We start from the raw sequence: 19,991 nt of genomic DNA, 5'->3' as shown, positions 1-19,991 counted from the left end.
ATGGAAACTTTTTTTCTAAAAGGGGGGCACTGAATGATCTTTCTGTAAAGATAACAGACTTTGGAGAGGTTGCTAAGTATCTGTCTGCCATAGTACTCACATGAAAAAGGCACTGACCTTTACAAGCTGAATGGGTATTTATTGAGCTGTAAACAGCCATTCATTTTACTGGGCAAAACTCTTTCTTGGGCAAGTTCATTTACTAGTTGAAGCTCATTTGTCTGAGAACCAAAGGGTGCAGAGATGCAAATTCCACTTTAAAATCCGCTAATTAAAAAATGGATGGCTTCTGTATCTTTGTATACAGTTTTCAGTCCAGAAGATAAATAATGGAGTTGTTTAATAAAGGAGTTGTAAATAATGACTTGCCAAGGCTTTGCTAAGGATGGAAATGTTTCAGATCCGAATTTACTTTGCAAACAGAGAAAGCAAGAGATCCCTCGGGATTTGTCTGCTGAAAATGCATTTATTCATAAAAGCTTTTTTCTATATCTCCCTTCAGCCCATAAAACAACAATGTAATGTAAGAGCCGATTATTGGCAATACTACTCTTTTTAATCAAGTGCTTTAAAGATAAAAAATATACTGTTTCAAGGTAGTGCTTCCACAACAAGGGGGTTATCTCTATATTATTGTTGTTGATGGAGAACACTGACCAATTCTTAAATGGAATTAGCAAGTGACATTACAGCTTTTTACATGGTGAAGTCAACACAAGTTAACTTTTCCAGTGATTGGAGATTATTCTGAATGCTCCAGCATGTGTAAAGATCACAACAAACCATGTGCTTAAAAAATGTAGTGAATGTAATCAGTGCCCGATTTACGTATAAGCTAAACAAGCTATAGCTTAGGGCCCCACTCTCTTGGGGCACCCAAAAAAAATTAAAGGGGGAAAAAACTGGATGCACATTTCCAAAATATAAGATAAAAAACAAATAAAATAAAACCTACATACAGCAACAGTGTAAGTAAGTAATGGGCCCCGCCTGCTAGCCTGCTCCCTAAAATATCACTGGTTTGCTCATTTCTATATACAGGGTACCATATATGCAACACAAAAAAACAGCAACAACTTGTTGTTGACAAAGGACAGCTGGACATATAAAGGGCTCCATTACCTTCAGTAGCTTAGGGCCTCATCAAACCTAAATCCGGCCCTGAATGTAATCAGAACATTTTTGATAATTCCCAAAATTTTAGATAAACCTATCCCCCCCCAAAAAAAAACCCCAACTGCTTAAAAATGTATATAAAACCTGCACAGAGAAACTGGCCCTGAGTTACAGTTATTCACATTTGGTTACATGCAGTCAATTTATTTCCCTTCTCTGTGATACAATATCCCAGAAATGCCTTTTTGATCACCGCTTTGTTCTCCAAGGGTGGCTTCTAAATAAGTTATTAGGGAGAGATTCAAAAATTCTAAACACACCTTTAAATCACATGGTTGGGATTCCTGGGATTCTTTCAACCAACTGCAGCTGTGGCATCCCCCAACTTGGATCATGATCACAGCACAGGGAGGGGTTTATTCCCCCATCCCAATAACGGCTTTATTTGAAATACAGTTAGCAGTTTCAGAGGGGAGAATTTTGTTGGGGCTGTGGCAGGGAGAGAAAATTACTCCCTGGCCCTAATGCTTGGTTCTAAGGCAGCTCAAGCCTTGTCCTTGGAGGCTCTTTGCAAAATATGCATGGTAACTGCATTCACACAATTAACATCATGTCTAACTTGCCCTGTATGTACAAAAGGCAAATAAATGTGTCAGAGCCAAGAAATAAGTTTTAAAAAACCAGTTAATCTCCACTTCTCCCTCTTCTCATTAAGGTAGCTAGTACTACTGGCACAATAGAGCATGTTGAATTTTTCAACTTTCAGATTCCAAAAACGAGCGATGCTGAAAAGCTGTATCATGACTTGGGCATTCAAAAGATATTTTGGTTAAATTTAGTTTTGCTTGGTGTATAACTATATAAAGATAAATGCTTTTTATATTTTTTTAATGCAACTTCCAATAATTTTAAACTTGTCCTATTTAATAAAAAGGTAAAAAAATGAAACAAGGTGATGTTGCATGCTTAGTAGGATATGTTTTATGCAGAGAAACCTAAAAATTTATTGCATTACCTGACATTTTCAGAAAATTTAAATTCTTTGGTTTTTCCAAGACCAAGTTTATGTGCTTTTGAATCAAATGTAGAATTGCCAAGCAAAATGTTGTCCAGTCACAAAAATAATAGCAGGTTTGAATTCATTACATTGAAAAGCATATTTTTAAGACCCCTCAATGAAGACGTTTGCAAAAATTAAGTTTCACCCCCTAAAATGATACCTGCTACTGGCGCAATGAGTAGGAGACAGGTTGCTGGTGTATCACAGCATCACAGACGATTGACCAATGAGACGCATGGGCAATTGGTGAAGCTGAATCTCCCTTAGATGGGGCTACTCCAAGGCATCAGCTAGAACCCAAGGGCTAAGGCTGGTCACCGCACACCCAGGTTGTGGGTGTGACCCTCCAGAATGGCTTGTGCCAGGATGGCCCCCTAATCCCCAAGCAAATCCCTTCTGGACCCCATCCAGGAGAGCTGGAGGCAAGGGCCATCAGTTGGGCAGCCTTATAGCAGGCTCTTTGCCCTATGCTATTATGATCACAACCAATAAAAGTTGTGGACATGTGTGTTTTTTCCCTCCCCTCCTGTCTGCACGTGGTCTCTGCTCCCCAAAATGCACATCAAATCAATATTATAATCAAAATACATTCTGTTTCGGAAAAGCTTAAGATTCTGATAACGTGTGGGATTTATTCTCCCTTTTTTATTTTTTTGTCTTCTGAGATGGCACAGTAGCAATCTGTACGAAAGGCAGCAAACAAAGAACGAGAAAATTCAAGGGAAGGAAAAAGCCTGTGTGAGGCCAAGATTCCAGCATCTTTTACTGTCACAAATACTTTCCACATATAGCAGTTCCTCTGTATCTTCAAATGTTCTGGTTGCCTCAGAAACAAGGCCAGGATGTTTCACATAATGAACGCCCACATACAGTGTAATAGAGGCCGCATTCATGAAAACTCCCGTGTCTTGACAGTCAAGTGCAAAACAGTATTGTTAACACTAGTCCTGTCATTTATAAATATTTAGCTATTCAATGTTCAAAGAGACCCAAGTAGCACAATAAATATATTGATACATGCTGGCGTGCCAATGATTGGCAATTACGGGGCATGGGGGAAATACACAGAGTTGTATCTAGGGATAGCAAAATGTGCCACTTTTAACAAACCCAAGCCCTCGTGAAAATTCGTCAGCATTTTGGTGTGAATTTCTCCTAACATACACATCTTCAGACTCAAGTTTGCCTAATATACATATTTTTTCCAGAGCAGTTTTCTCTTATATGATACATTGTTTGTGCACATTTCTTGGTGAGAGAACTGCACGGCACACTTCAGAGAAGTGCAAATTTCAAAAAATGCCTCAAGTCATGCACATATCGGACGCACCTAAAACTGTTACAGCCTGTACTCCCACTCTGCCACATTCTGTTGCCAATCCTTACCTTATTTCCTTGAATGCCTTTTGGACCAGGCTCACCTGGAGGGCCACTGATTCCCTTTAGAAAGATAAAGAAAGGAGAATTTTGACTTTTACCAATAAGCATGTTATGCATAACCTCAGGCACAGTCTCAGTAATAAACACAAACCTGTAAATATGTGTGTGGATCCTTGCAATAAGAGAGAATTCATAGCTGTGTATATTTATTTTCATTGTAAAACTTTTTTATTCCCTTGTTCTTAGTTCAGGGGAACTTTCCAACTGACTCTGACCTTCTTCTTTGGTGATCACTCACAGCCACGTAAGATTGTCTTTCATGAATACAGTCTTAACAGTGAGTCTGTAAGTGACTGTGGAGGCCAATTCTGGATCCACACATCCTTCCACAGTGGGGACATAGGTTTCTGGGCGGGAGTTGATCACGGTGAGGATTTGCCAAACGTGCCTTCCTTTTAGCTCATTTCTTCCTTTTGTCCAGAGTACGTGCTTCTTCAAAGTCCATGACGCCTTTGGTAAAGGCTATTCTCCAATTGGAGTGCTCACAGGCCAGTGGTCTAGACACTGATAGTACCTTTCAATACAGACCCCCAAACTTCCTATTACATTTGAGATGAAATAAATATAATATAAACTTGGGGGGGGGTTATAATAAGAATAAGAATAGTATCCACTATTCTTAACCCCAGGAGTTCAATGTGAATTTGAAGGAATTGCTGGAATATGGCTAAAACCCAGTCAGCTTCTTGGTATATCTTATTACTATCTTCTTGTCATATTGACATTCTGGAGGATTTCCAGTGAGTAGGAGCCAATAACATGCGATCAGTTAAGAAGTCAGAGCAAAATAATATTACAGTCAAGGCAGTACTAAGACATGTACAGAATATATATGAACTCTGTCCTCTATCTCTAAGCCCATGAGCTTGCACACTCAAAGATTTCAGTGTTTACAGAAGAAAACTGTGTATGTACATTGTCAGAAATGTTCTTGTCAGTCAGAACTATCCTGTGGGCAGAAAGAGAATCAATATCGGTTTGTGGGAAGAGACTTCTCATGGCTTAACATCAACAAGTGCAGTCTCAGAATGAGCTGCTGCCGTGCAAATGTCTGGGAAGTCATTTCCAGGAAGAATATAGGGTGTTCAGACATTACATTCAACAAGTGTACAATGTGGGTATACAGTAGTTGAGCTGTACAGATCCGCTAAAGTACACAAGTCTTGCTAAGATACTGTAATTTCAATTTCAGCGGTATTTCAGGGATATAGCTATACAACAGTGCTATAAGAAGAACTCAGCAAACTTTCCGGGAAATCCCTGCTCAAGTCTTGCCTGACGTTATCACTGGTGCTGTTCAGTAGCAGTATGGTTTTCTACCATGGGAACTCCTCTTGAGCACAACAAAGCATTTATGGAGAAATACTAGACATTTTTCTACTGGAAGAAAAGCTGAAGAATTGGCAAGGGGGTTCAGCAGTTCCACTGAGAAGTCAAAAATGTTCTCACAGTTCTACTTTAAGCTCAGCACTGTAGCTGCAGAACCAGGACACTGTGACAAGGAGGAGATTGATAGCAGGTTCCCCTTGAGAATGACAGCTTTTAAAAATAATCACACAGAAGGAAAGCTGTGCATTTCAAGAACAGAACAGCACAAAGTTCTCCATTGCTTCAGTTCCTTGGATACAAAAAATATGCTGCCATTGAGCCATATAAGAACATAAGAGGCCTATGGGGTCGGAATAAAGGCCCAGCATCTGGTTTCTTAGCAACAGCCAATCAAGTGCCTCCAGGAAGCCCACAAGCAGGGTGTGAAGGCAATAGCCCTCTCCTGCTGTTTCCCGTATCTGGTATTCAGATATATATCTTCAGTTTTATCTATTTTTATTGCTTGCATTTATATCCCATCCATCACTTTGGTGATTCCATGGTAGCTACCAATGGGTTATATCTCACTAAGTGTTACTCAAAGTAAACCCATTGTAATCAATAGACTTAAGGTAGCCATCCATTAATTTCAGTGTTTCTGTTCTGTCTTAGTCAAATTTAAACCAATTTAAAAAGCTACTAACAGGGTTTGTTGGACAGAAACACACACAGAGAATTTATACTCAAACACAATGTAGAACAGCAGTCAACAGCCATTAACAAGACCTTCCCCCACAAAAGTACAGCAACAGTAACCAAAATCATTCCAGTAGCATTACAGCAGCAGATATAGCCAACAGAATTTCTCCCATCAGTTTTCACTAAAAGCCTGGGAGAATAAAAACGCTTTTAATTGTCATTGAAAGATGGACATAGATGCCATCAACCATATTCCAGAAGGGAAGGAGCCCCACGGTGCTGTCATGGAAATGATCATATCTTGGATCATCACACAATGTGCCTCACTCAATAACACAATATGCTTTTTTTTGTCACAGCTATAGAGTCATATAAGAACACTACGACACTGGATTTTTTATTGTTACTCTCCTTCCCTCCCCCACAACTCTACATTTCCAGCTGTAGAAGCCATGCTAAACTTTTCTTCAGCATGACTTGTTCTTCTCATATTTACTTATTATTGCGGGAGAGGGGGTTAACTTTAATAATTGCTTTCAATAAATGTGGTTGGGCCAGGCACAGGCAATGCCGTCCCTCCAGATTTTTGGGACTACAACTCCCATCACCCCTACCTAACAGGACCAGTGGTCAGGGACGATAGGAGTTGTAGTCCCAAAACATATGGAGGGCCGAGTTTGCCTATGCCTGGGTTAGGCTGACAGGTCTGTAATCTTCTGGCTCTGCTCCACCTACCTTTTATAAACTGGTGTTTATCTGCCTATCTTACAGTCTTCTGGTAAGGAGGCCCACTGTAGCGCTAAGTTGCATATTTTTGTTAGCTGATCAATAATTTTGGTTTCGAGTTTTCAAAGAGCTCTTGGGCATAAGCCATCATCTGGCCCTGGTGACTTACTAATTTTTAATTGTCTAATAACTTCATCCCTGTCAGGGAACTGCCATCGGAGCCAGAGGGAGAGGGAGGGCTCCAGAGGGGTTCTGGAGAGTGTCCCGGGAGGGAGAGAAGCAGCACATCTTCTGGGGAAGGAAATCAGCGTAACACCAGTGGAGAAGGGGGGCAGATGGGGGAATCGGTGAGGTGGCTCCAAGACTCTTCGCCGGGAACCAGTGGGGAGAGCTTGGGTCCTCCGATGCCCACACCCTCCCTACGCAGAAGGCTTCCGCGCAGGGAGGCTAGGCGGAGACTAAGCGTCAAAGAGCTTCTTTGCTGGAAGAAGTTCAAGAAACGCCCACTAACGGATTCTGCCAGCGATTGAGACAGTCACGGGCGCGTGGCTGTCCAGACAGAAAGGGTTCACTCAGGCAACCAGCCAAGGGTGGTGTTGATTTACACACAAGCAACCCCTAGAACCATTACAATCCCCTTGACATTACTATTCAAGTAAGTTCTGAGACGGAGCAGGGAATGCCAGCAAGCAACAACTGATGCATACACAGATAAGACACTGAGGTTATAAATGTACAGAGGCTGCATCTCTTCAGGCTTTGGAGAGGGAGGAACTCACATAAAGGGCCATTCAGTCATGTATCTTGAAGTGTAGGGCCGGCTCTATCATTCAGCAGAATGTAGTTGCAGATGATGCTGGGCAAGCAGTAGTGGTGAACTGTTGTAGGACAGACCTGTGTGTATAGTGATGTGTGTGTGTGTGTGTGTGTGATATGTTGGAAGACAGAGTTGGGTGTGCTGCCCTCAGGTGTGGTAGAAGATGCTGTTCCATCACAAGTATTCAACTGCTATCAGTCCAGTCATATTTTGCACATGGAACAGGAGAAGGTGCCACCTAGTTCTGCTGAAGTATAGCCCAGGCACAGATTGACCACCTCTAGCCAAAGTAATCCACATATCACAAGCCAGGTGTCCCCTGGGGTTGAATAATGCAAACGAATAATAATCTTCACATAGAATTAGGTTGTAAACAAACTTACCTGAGGTCCTCTTGGTCCCTTTGGGCCAAAAGGGCCTTCTAGCCCCTGTTTAAATAAAACAAAATAGAAAGATTAATTGCAAGCTCTGATTCAGCCAAGGCTCACTAAAACACTTCTCAGCTCTCTCCCTGCAGCTGTGGTTGCTATTATCTGCACATATAGGTGTAAGGCGGATTTGTCTAAATTTCCCCTTTACTGGTTGCTCCTCCATGCTCTGTCCATTTCAGATCTCTGACCTGAAACTAGGGTTTGTCAATGGGCTACCACAGCCTTGGCCAACCTAGTCATCTCCAGATGGTTTGCACTACAACTCCTCTCTGTCCCAGGGATGGATAGGAGTTACAGTCCAAACCATCTGGTGGGCACTAAGTTGGCGAAGGCTGGTATAGTATAGTTGGGAAATATTCAGCATCATGTAGCACTCAAAATATAAGCAGCTTTAGCTGGATGTGCAAAGGGGGAAACAGGACCATGGTAGCAAATCCCAAACCCATTCCCTGTACAGTTGCATGTGCTCAGGTCCTCAAAATGTAGCTGGTAAGGCTGCTGTTTTTTGCAGGGTTCCTCATCTCATGTACAAAGCCTGCACAACATTGTAGGCTGTGAAAGGACCTACAAGAGCAATTCTGCTTCTCCCCATGTCCATTGTACCCCTGTTTGTTGTCATCAGAGCAGGGCAAGTATTCCTGGGGATTGTTACCCTCTAAGAAGGGAAGGAAGGGGAAAACAAAGACTGCTCAGAACCCTTAGGAAGTTAAAAATCTCAGAGTTTCTGGGAGGAAGCCATGACGGTTTAAAACAGATCAATCACAAAATATATTTTGAACAGACGTCAATATAAGATTCTTTCTCTCTAGGTTGCTATGCAGACAGCGCAAGATCATTTTCTTTCTCCTAATAATAATGCCTTGGTTTAGGAATGGAGTCTCTGAAAAATGAGAAAGTGTATCTGGATGGCTGGAATATCGGTCTGCAGCAGAGAAGAGGAAAGGAAGCAGGGCTTTTCAAAGAAGCCACCGCCATCCACGAAGTGTCACCTGGCAGCCATCATTCCATCAGCCTGCCCCAGGGGGAAGGAAGGAGAGCAGGACCCGCCACCCACCCTACTGAGAGACCAGCAGCTTTTGGCTCCTGTTTCTCTCCAGCTGTTTCCATTTGATCTGGTCATTAGGGGGGAAAAACTCTGAATGGTAGCCAATTAAATCCCACCCAGAGCAGACTCATTGAAATGAATGAACCTGAGTTTGTCATGCCCATTAACCTCCATGGGTCTACTCTGTGTATAGCTGCTGACTAATAAGTTATAAAGTCAATCATTCATATCTAAGAACTAATGCTGGAGTTTGCTATTTTTTCTTCTTCCTCTCAATCCCCTTTCATGTCACATCTTTTAAATGGAAAGTCCGATTACAGGGACCATCTTATTGCTCAGCTGCTCAGGGAGCCTTCTTCGACTGAAAAGGAGGATAAAAATGCTCCCAGACAAGTATGTGTTTTCTTCCATCCTAAAGTCAATCATTTTCTAGGCTAAAGAAGGGGAGGGATGGGGGCCGGGATGGAACTCTGTGGTCAAAAGATGTGCCCTTCTCCCTTGGGAGCATCACTCTCGTCCTTAGCTTTAGCCCCAGCTGCTTGCTATCTCAAGTGGCCCCCTTTGAACTTGTGAGCCATTGGGCGGGAGGAGTGGGCTCCGCCATCAAGGAAGCAAAACCAGCAATGGAAATAATTACAGCTAAGCTTGGCCTCTGCGGACTTGTGCACACGATCCACATCCAACCTGAATTCAAACAGCCAGCAGTTATTTGCATTTTCAGCTAATATAAAAGCTGTACCCTCCGCTGACTGCCCTTTAGGGAAACCCAGAATTCTGGGCAGTGGGAAACACCAGTAAACACTGATGAATACTATGCAATAAATCTCTTTCCTTTCTTTCTCTTTTTTTACATTTTGTTGGGACACCCAACAGTACAGTCAATTATACTGCTGTGCTGATCTTTCCAGATCATAAATGTGCTCCAGAATATTAGTGCTGTGTGTCCCAATCTTTTGCTCTGTGCTTCTGCTGTGTGTTCTCCATGTCTGCTCATTTTCCACTGGCATGATTGCTGCCTCTTATTCTTCTTTCTTTCTTTTTAAAAAAACTCTTCATTCATTTTTGGCAATGCCGCTTCATCTCCTGTTGTAAGTGGGAATCTTGTGGGTGATGAGAACTTTGGCCTGTTCAGAAGTTTCTGCAAGTGCTTAATCCATTATGGCCTTTTAATCCTTTACAGATGTTCAATGCCTTCTCCTTCCTTGCCCTCAGTAAAAACAAACAACAACTAAAATGCTATTTCCTTACATTTCTACAATCTCGACATATGGTCTTTATGTCCATTTTTTCCCCTTTCCATTTTAACTGCCAGCTGCTAACTAATTTTCTTTTAACTTCGCACATGTGTACATTTCACATCCTCCCTTACAATGTCTTCACCTGCTAACCGTGTAAACTGACACTGCTGTATGGTGCTATAAGAACTAAGACTCTGACAGTTCACATGGATTCCTTCTTAACAAAATATTTAAGCACTAGTTTTCTCTCTCGGCAACCACAAAAACCAGACCGAGCAAACAAATTGATTCTGGATCAGGGATGAGGAACCTGTGACCCTCCAGATGCTCTTGGACTAGAACTCCCATCATCCCTGCAGATTGGCTATGCTGGTTGGGGGCTGACAGAAGAGCAGCGACATCTGGAAAGCCACAGTTCATTCTCAATTCAGGCTGAATCTGGATTGTTTTATATTTATATTAGATGTACTGATTTTTTTTGGTTGCCCAATTCCAGCTCCTTGTTGTGACCCATAAGTGAAGTAGTGACTTGGAGATTAAGTTGGAGGTTACAGTGTCACCGGCCAAGGAGCTGGACCAGGTTCCTGGCTCCAGGCCTGATGCTAGTGGCTGGTGAAGCACTGAACCAGAGGCTACAGGCCTGATCAAACAAACCCCATGACACCAGGATCATCACAGGTTCCTTCTCCTAGACCTGAGAAACTGAGCGCCTTCCTCACAACTTCAGTGGTGCAGGTGGAACAGGAGGTCTTGTCTTTAGCAAGTTAGCCCTAGTTCTCCAAAAGGGGGCAGAGTATCTATTTAAGAAATTTATATGCCTCATGTTTCTTACAGCAACAAGAAAAGCCTACAAAATTTAAAACATAGGGTGGTATTCAATTATTTTTTACTCAGAGGACACTCACTGAAAATAACAGACCTGACTGCACTATATATTTAAAGCACTGTGATACCACTTCAACAGTCATGGCTTCCTCCAAAGCATCATGAAATCTGTAGTTTGTTAAGGATGCTGAGAGTTGTTAGGAGGCCCCTATTCCCTTCACAAAGCTACCATTCCCTGGGACTGGTTGTTAAACTACTTGTTGACGTGAGTCCATGGGAGACCACTAATGGTGCTTCCCTCAAGTGATTTAGTGATCCATTTGGAGCATATAGAGCAAAGTGTTCCTTAAGGTATAGGAGTTTAAGAAAGGTGGACTGGAAACGGTGACAAAAAAGGCCCCAGTTCACTTTCTGTCTGAGTTGGAGCCAGTTGCTCACCAGAAGCTCTCTGTGGTGCTGCAAAAACCAACCTGCTTTGCTTCCTAGTGCCCCTTGGCTCCTCCATGGGGCCAGAACATGACACTCTTCTATTTATGTATGTTTGCTAAGCACCTTTATTTTATAGGCCACTACAAATCTAGAGAGGTATGGAAATTCTCAATCAGGCCAAGGAAAGCCTGTTCAGGCAGCAGAATCTCAAAGCAACCCATAGAGGTCTGAAACAGTCTGACTATTGCCACGGTGTTCCCAGAGAATCAAACTGGTCCACTTTGACCAGTTGGATCCATTTCCATTGATGAAACGCTTTCAAGCTAACAATTAACTAACCTTCCACCAACACCGGTAGGTTCAATGAGAACAGTTATAATTGCCTTTTGCCATTTTAAGAAAAACACTCTTTGCATTTTCACACAGTGTTCTGAACAGAATTTTGACGCAGCTTGTATGTATGCATATGGCAAGTTGTTTATGATACTTACTCTGTCTCCCTTTAGTCCTGGTGTTCCGCATTCTCCTCTCTCACCCTGCAAAAAGTGTATATTATTGGCATGATTTCATGGTGATGCTTCATTGAAATTTGTTTTTGCATAGGAAGTTGAAATGTCACATTCTCTAGTTATTCTGACAATCTAGATCAGGGTTGGGAACCTGTGGCTCTAGACTACAAGTACCATCACCCCAGACCACTGACTATGCTGGGTGGGGCTGACTGGAGTCGTAGTTCTGCAATGCCTGGAAGACCAGAGGTTTGCTGCCCCTGATCTAAATTATCAAAACTTCAATCTGCCTGCCCTGTGTTGATAGGGTCATCCTGCAGCTTAGTTGCTAAGTGGCACTGAATTTAGTCATATATGGCTGGAGTTAGGGGTTTCCTGCTACTGTTCTGTTCTTGTTAGAGAAAGAGAATTAAGTTGTTCTGAAGTTTCCTGACCGGTGTGTCCTCTAAGACTATCCTACTTGTCCTTACCAGCCTCTTTCAGTCCAGAGCAGGATCCTAAAGAACACTCTGAAGAAGCTTACAGTGCAAAAGACTCTAGCTTGTGAAACTTTATGGACTGTATTCATATCTCTTCCTTCTTTCATCTGGTTCTATTAATATTATTCTTTTACAACTCATCCCCTATATTTTTAATGCATTGTCTTTGTAGACATCTAATTATAAACTGCTTAATATGGCAATATAAGTAAGCATTTGTGCATCATCTCACCTTGTCTCCCTTATAACCAGCACCTCCCTATTAAAAGAACAAAATAAAGTTATTTTAACATGACTAATACAATGTCAAGAATATGATAAATAAATATGCTATTTAATCAGCATGGAGGTCAGAGTAATAACCTGGTTGGAGAAAGAATGAAATGCCATCCTTTGAAGAGAGAGAGAGTGTGTGTGTGTGTGTGTGTGTGTGTGTGTATAGCATGCTTCTGATCTTCACACAGAGCTCTCTCCATTCATTTAATTGGAGGAAGGCAGCATTCATGTGCAAAGAAATGAATTAACAAATTGGCTCCCTTCATTAAAATCCAGAGAGAAAGGAAGTGTTAGCATTAGCGTTTCCACATGCAAGACAGACTGCTATTTCTATAGGATAGTGAGGCAATGATTATACATCACATACATAAGCATTCTTCCAAAGATTTCAAAATCCATCAATTCTTGGAGGTGACGTTTAAAGACCCACTGTTTCAATACCACTGGCAACTTGATTTATATTGTGATTGTAGACCTCGCTATATACTATGATTAATATCCTCAGCATTACATTTACTACCTACCGTTCTTCCAAGCAGGTCAAGGCAGTTAACCCAGTTCTCCCAATGCCGCAAAGTAGGTAAGGTAGATAGAGAGAATGGCCAAAGATTACCCAGTGAATTTCATGGTTGAGTGGGGGTTTGAATCTGAGTCTCTCCAGTCATAGTCCAGCACTGTAACCAGTGAGGCTTGTTCATTTGGGCAAATGAAACACTGCCCCACCAATCTCAGTCTGCCTTTGGCGAGCCCCATCTGCCTGTCTTCTTAGGACTTAGGTAGTACCAGCCCAGGGGCAAGAACTGCCTATCAGCTTCCTCCTCCTCCTTAGTCTCCTCATTGCCCTTATAGAACTCAGCAATGAAGAAGACAAAACTGTCATTAGTTGGCTCTTCCCACCATTAGCTCTGTCTCCAACCCACTGTTGGGCTCCCTGCCTTTGTCCTATCAGCTGTGGTTAGACACAACTCCACCTTGATCTTTCTTAACCTTGGGCAGTGCAGCTAAGTCTTGCATAGGCTGCTGTGACGTCTGAGATGATAAGTTAAAGGCCGCAAAAGGAGCTACGATGATGACTCTGCTTGCAAAGTCCCACTGTGACAAAAGAGCGTATCAAAAGAAACAGAGGACAGTTAGAGAGGATACAGATTAAAGAACAGGGCTTGTGACAAAGCAGAAACACACTTCACACTGAATTATTGGAAATAGCAATAATTCACGTACCTCTGCACCTTTTTCTCCAGGCTCTCCTTTCTCAGCCTCACCCTGGAAAAAAGGTACAAACCAGTGAAAATATTTGGAAATATTATTTCCTTTTATACTACACTTACACCCAACTTTGACCATAGTCTTATTAAAAAATATAACAGTCAAGACCAGGGCATTTTTTTTCTCAGCTGGAACTTGCTGGAACTCAGTTCTTGCACCTCTCAGGCAGGCCCCATTGCCATTGTAAGAGAACAAGGGAGGCGTTCGTGGTGATTTACCTTTTCTCCTTTAGTTCCTCGATCACCTTTATCTCCTCTGCCACCATGACCACCCTTGAGGGGACAAGGAGAGAGAAATATCATTAATAGAGCAGATGCCCTCTTTGTTTTGAGAGGACATAGAGTTGCATAAAGTTTGCACACCCCAATTTCTGTGAATCGATGCAATTTTAGAAATCATTACTGGAACTGAAATGCTATGCATGGCTCCAAAGTGGGGAAGAGTGTGACCAGGTGACCTGTGTCCATGCTCAGACAGCTGCCCGGGTCCTAAATGTTGATGAATAACTACAAGGTCCCTGCTTTCTCTCCCTTCCTATAGTTCTTTATCTTTAAACCACATTTGGACTGGACAGTCTGTCAAACAGAGAACTCCTTAAAATGGAGGAATGTACCCTGTAAAGCAGACGTGGGTGGCACTGTGGGTTAAACCACAGAGCCTAGGACTTGCCGATGAGAAGGTCGGTGGTTCGAATCCCCATGACGGGGTGAGCTCCCGTTGCTCAGTCCCTGCTCCTGTCCACCTAGCAGTTCGAAAGCACATCAAAGTGCAAGTAGATGAATAGGAACTGCTCTGGCGGGAAGGTAAACAGCGTTTCCATGCACTGCTCTGGTTCACCAGAAGCGGCTTAGTCATGCTGGCCACATGTATGCTGTATGCCGGCTCCCTCGGCCAATAAAGCGAGATGAGCGTCGCAACCCCAGAGTCGGCCATGACTGGACCTAATGGTCAGGGGTCCCTTTACCTTTACCCTGTAAAGCAGAACACATGCATGGCCAGCCTAACTAAACGTGATGCTTTTAATACTTTCTTCTTGAGTGAACAAGGCACACTTAAACATATTATATTCTCCTTTAAGCTTTTATGTGTGATAGTTTGCTCTTATAAACTATAAGCAGGAAATCTGAAGGTTCCTACTGCCCATCATATATACTCACAGGTGGTCCTGGAGGTCCTCGGTCTCCCTTCTCGCATTCACAGCTCTTTTGCTCACACTACAGGTTCAACAGAAACAGCAATGTTAGAATTTCACCTTTCCAACTATGAACGTAATTGTCCCAAATTGTCCCAGGATACTAATGGTTCATTAGTCTGGTGAAAACCTGATACTATCCACCAGAAATGGAGAACTAGAGTTAAGTCTCATCTCCGATGTAATGCTGGACTTTGGCGGCTCCCATAATCAGAAAGAAGTTCTTACTGGACCCCAGGAGAAGGGAAGTGTCTTGTCTATTATATGATGTAGAGCTCTGGTGGCTGCACAAAGTCAGGCTCAGCGCAAGGCCATACAGAAAGTGCCTGCCCTTCTCCTTAGCCTGGAACTTAAGAAGAAGAGCGTGATCTCCAGCTTGTCCTCACTCTTGGCTTCAGAGCCACTTGGAAACAGTGAAAGGTCTTGCTTCTTCTGAGTGCCTCTGAAGCCAAGGGTAGCATCGAAGTTGAACCCTGGTCCTTATGGGAACGCACACAAGTTAAGTGGCAATCACCCACAAAGACTGGCTACATGAGGCCCACAAAAGTGTGTTGCGTGTGGGTATAGCTATGGGTATCACAGTGTCCATGCACCAGGCAGTAAAATGCAATTACAATTTCTCAGAGACTGACTAGATGTCATGGCAACACAACCCATGTGCCACATTGTAGGTAGTGCAGATTTCCATTGAAGTCTGGGGGCAAGTTAAAGCCCAGGGGGGCTAGACAGGAGACATTTATTTGATGTGATCTTCTCTCAAAATACTCCCCCCCCCAATTTTCAGATGACTATCAAAACCCCACTGGGAGAAAACTGGCTGAGAAGAATTGAACACGCATACCACACTACTGCCCACCTTACAGAGCAATCCACACCCCTTCTCACACTTGATAGGAAATTGGTAGATCACCTGGATCCATGACATCTAGCTCAGCTCTCAACATGCAAAACTCATGCGCACGCAAAAGCACATGTGCTTTTATCATCTTGCATCTTGCCTGGTTACACAGAAGTGCTTCCCCTGTGGGAAGTTTTGTCGCATCCAAAGTGGCCTTGATTCCCCAATGGAATGAAATCTTTTCTATTCCCTTCCCTTGCAACTTCCCTTTCATGCCTCTGTTGGCTTCTTGCTTCTGAGAACAAGTCACTCCGATTCCCACCCCTGCATCCGCTCCTCTGGTCCCACAGGCCCAGGCAGCCACCTTGAAAAGGAGGAATGCTCCTGACCTTTAGTCCTTGCACAGCTGCTTGGGCCTCTCAGAGAAAAAAAACACTTCCATGCTGTTTCTGTTTGATCTATTCCTCTTAAAGAGATAAATGCTGCATACACACCATACATTTAAAGAACATTTTCCTCTCCCTCCACCCGCAAGGAATCCTGGGAAATGTGGGTCAATCAATCCCTCTTCACAGCGAGCTCTTGGAACTGTAGCTCTGGGAGGGGAATAGATACTCCCTAACAACTCTCAGCACCCTGAACAAACTACAACTCCCAGAATTTTTTAGGGGAAGCCATGACTGTTTAAAGTGGTATCATAGCACTTTAAATGTATGGTGTGGATGCGGACTATATTTTACTCACAGCAGACCCATCAAAGTTAATTAACATGCCTAAGTTAGGTCCCTTCCTTTCAGTAAATTCTACGTAAAGCTTATTTTGTTAAGGGTGCTGGGAACTGTTGCTCTGTGAGAGGTAAAAACTACAGGTCCTGGGATTCTGTGTGGTGTGTGTGGAATGTGCTTTAAATATATGGTGTATACACAGCAAAAGATAACATTGGGGGGGGGGAGTTCCATGTTTATGCTGATCTGTGGATGATCCTCGGGGTCCTTTCCAATACTACAGTTCTATGATTCTATGATCTCAACTACATTGCTTGACTGCAGCTTGCTCTTACAACAATTCACTTGTCCCAGTACGCAAGGAGAAGAAACACACAAAGTGGAAATGGAAATGGTAGAAATGATGGACGAAGGCAGAGGTTTTTAAACTGTGGCTGCCAGCCTTGCGCCCAGAAATCTCCACGTAGTTGCAGTTGGAACCACACCAGAAGCAAAACGCGCCTGGCACCTGGCTAATTTCTAACAGCACATGTGCCATTCAGTGGAATGGCAATATTGGGTTGTGTTGGTTGGAAAGAGCGCAAGTTGATGATGATGGTAGCGATGGCATGTATTTGGGGGGTGGGGCCAGCTGAATCATGGAGGAATCACATGATTGTGCACATGTGCACCCCTTTTTCTTATGAGGACGTTATCTTTTTGCAGGGAAATGTTATCTGAGAATCAGCATATATTTCCCCATGAAAAGTGGGACCTGCAACAAAACATTGCAGTGTGCAGAGCTGCTGATCAGGAGTCCATACTCTCCATTTCATTCCTCTTCCCACCCAGTTTTCTTCACCCCCCACAATAATCTAGCATGTCATTGTCACAGAACATGTTCAAGTCATTGGTCTGTTTTTGTGTGTGTCCCTTCATCCCTCCATTCTAAAGCTTCCCCCTTAAAGATCTTTTTTTTTTGTACTTCAGCAAACCTTCCCCCTCGTGCCTGTTGATACCTCATGGTTGTGCATGTGCGAATGGTGCTGTTTTGACTACAAAGGCAACGGCACTCACAGCTTGAACACTGGAAATGGAAGGGATGATGGACATGCCACTGAATACTCAAAAGCTGATCAACTTACCCGCTCATCAAATAGAGTTGCCTGGAAGATAAAACAATTAAATATATTAGCATGACGTGCCATTTCAACTTAGATTTGTCAGGTTAACAACAATGTTTATTTCAGGCATTTATGAATCGCTTTTCAGGTAAATCTCACAAAGTTGCTTACATATTGGAAGAATAAGCATTACTAAAACAATATCATAAAAAGTCAAGGTGCAGCAGGAAAAACACTTCTGGAAATACCAAAGTAAACCTGATATGATAGAGTCATTAGCTCTGTTTACCCAAACTTCGTGGTGAGTATGAATATGTAAAATGGAACAGCAAGGCTCAAACCCAGCTGACTATTAGAAGATCAGAACAAATCCCGTCCGCCTCACTTATTCCTTTCCGTAATATGTTTTCTTCTAATGAGCCACTAGAGGCTCATTTCCTTATTTGTCATGTATGTATTCACAACTTCCGCATCCAGTTCTCCCTTGAGAGCTTCGGTCTTCTACAATGTCTAATATTTCTTGCCGTCTGACCTTACCACATCCTGTTCTTCTTCTGTGTTTATATTTGACAGCAAACTGCTAATCTTTCTCATTATGTCATGGTATAATTAAGGGGCATAGCTCAGTAGTAGCACATTTGCCTTGCTTGTAAAGAGTTCTGGGTTCAATCCCCAGCATCTCCAGATAAGAACATAACAAGAGTCTACTGGATCACACACCAATGGCCCATCTAACCCAACCTCCTCACACTGACCAGCCAGTCGCCTTTGGCAAGCCCACGAGCACAACCTGACCACAAGAGCATTCTTCCCTCCTTCTGTTTCCAGCCACAAGGCTTCATTCACCTGAGACACAGGCCACTGCTGGCCATGGGGGAAGATCTCCATAGGTTCTGCTATGACAGACCAGATTCATCAGGCCTCCTCTGCCTGCAACCATCACCTGCAGGCAGCCATTCCAGCAGTGGGAGAGCTGGGAAGCAGAACTCAAGTGCATCCGCTCTGCTGTGACAGGCCAGCTCCATCAGGCCTCCTCTCCCCTAATGGTCAACCCGGGGGCAGACTTTCCATCAGTCGGGGGAAGAGTTATGGAGCAGTGCTCGTCTCATCACCATCAGGCACCTCCTGCCCCTGAACTGTGCCAGCTGGTCATTATGGAAACGGCTGTATAGAAATTGGTGCCAGAGTTGGGATTTGGGTTTTCCTCTTGCCTCCCTGTTCCCTTTCCCATGTGTGTCATTTCCATTTTTAAGATTGTAAGCCTGTGGGTAGGGTCTGCCATGTTTTGATTGCATGTAAGATGCTCTGGGAGCATTTTTGGCTGAAGAATGGGGTACAAATGTTCTAAATAAATGAATAAATAAGACCTGAGCAACATAAGCCCTCTTTTCCCATGTGAATGTTCCCAATAACATGTGCTGCCCCATTCATATGTTAAAGTTAGCAGAAGAGTTGTGTGTGATCTGAATGGGCACAAGGCTGGAATGCTACTGTTTCAAGCCACCGCGTGTCACAGGAGCTGAGCAGGATTGGAGAGCTTACATGGCTAAAGTCATTCCTGGTCACCATATTGATTGAGTGACCATTTGATTTTTATTTATCAAAATTTATATACCAATGGATTGGGTTTTTTGTTAAAAAAACAAAACCCTCTAAGCTGTTTATGGGGGGGGGGGATAAAATATTGAAATTACCAATAAAAAACAGTTAAAAACAAGCATTTAAAAATATCCAAAAGATTATTTTAAATCAACGGTAGCTGCACAAAACTTCTGCATGTTTGGATAAAGGTAAAGGGTAAAGGGACCCCTGACCATTAGGTCCAGTCGTGACCGACTCTGGGGTTGCGTGCTCATCTCACTCTATAGGCCGAGGGAGCCGGCGTTTGTCCACAGACAGTTTCCGGGTCATGTGGCCAGCATGACTAAGCCGCTTCTGGCGAACCAGAGCAGCACATGGAAACGCCGTTTACCTTCCCGCCAAAGCGGTCCCTATTTATCTACTTGCACTTTGACGTGCTTTCGAACTGCTAGGTTGGCAGGAGCTGGGACTGAGCAACGGGAGCTCACCCCGTCACGGGGATTCGAACCACTGACCTTCTGATCAGCAAGTCCTAGGCTCTGTGGTTTAACCCACAGCGCCACCCGCATCCCTCATCCCTGCATGTTTGGATAGGCTTGCCTAAACATCAATGTTTTGAGCAGGTGCTGAAAAGAGTACAGTGAAAGCGCTAGCCAGATGACAACACACAGTGTTGATGCTGCCATGCTAAAACATTGGTTCCTTACAAGTCCTTCTTTCTTAATTATTCATTTATTTGCAGCCATTGTATGCCACTTCATAACATTAACTTCTCTGGGTGGCTTACAATCAATGAGTAAGAAAAACAATTTTGATATGAAGAAGCCACCCAGAGTGGCTGGGCAACCCAGTCAGATAGGTGGAGTACAAATAAAATATTATTATTAT

At 43.1% G+C, this 19,991-nt stretch overlaps 1 protein-coding gene across 4 annotated transcripts in view; it reads right to left on the bottom strand.

The window, feature by feature from the left end:
* The window catches only part of COL28A1 (collagen type XXVIII alpha 1 chain), a 74,147-nt gene that overhangs the window by 47,661 nt on the left and 6,495 nt on the right, over positions 1-19,991 (bottom strand). For 3 of the 4 annotated variants that reach the window (XM_081164367.1, XM_081164365.1, XM_081164368.1), the window contains exons 4-10: positions 14,822-14,878; positions 13,883-13,936; positions 13,620-13,661; positions 12,355-12,381; positions 11,626-11,670; positions 7,550-7,594; positions 3,563-3,616 (exon numbers count right to left, since the gene is read on the bottom strand). In XM_081164367.1, the coding sequence (XP_081020493.1) occupies positions 3,563-3,616; positions 7,550-7,594; positions 11,626-11,670; positions 12,355-12,381; positions 13,620-13,661; positions 13,883-13,936; positions 14,822-14,878 (324 nt within the window). Of the gene's footprint in view, positions 1-3,562; positions 3,617-7,549; positions 7,595-11,625; positions 11,671-12,354; positions 12,382-13,619; positions 13,662-13,882; positions 13,937-14,821; positions 14,879-17,543; positions 17,565-19,991 lie in introns of all 4 variants that reach the window. The other variant, XM_081164366.1, reaches the window with a different exon arrangement.

This window comes from Podarcis bocagei, assembly GCF_964188305.1.
Source record: "Podarcis bocagei genome assembly, chromosome: 12".
Taxonomy (NCBI): domain Eukaryota; kingdom Metazoa; phylum Chordata; class Lepidosauria; order Squamata; family Lacertidae; genus Podarcis; species Podarcis bocagei.
The sequence above is the reverse complement of the archived record's forward strand: the minus strand, read 5'-3'. Positions and strand labels throughout refer to the sequence as shown.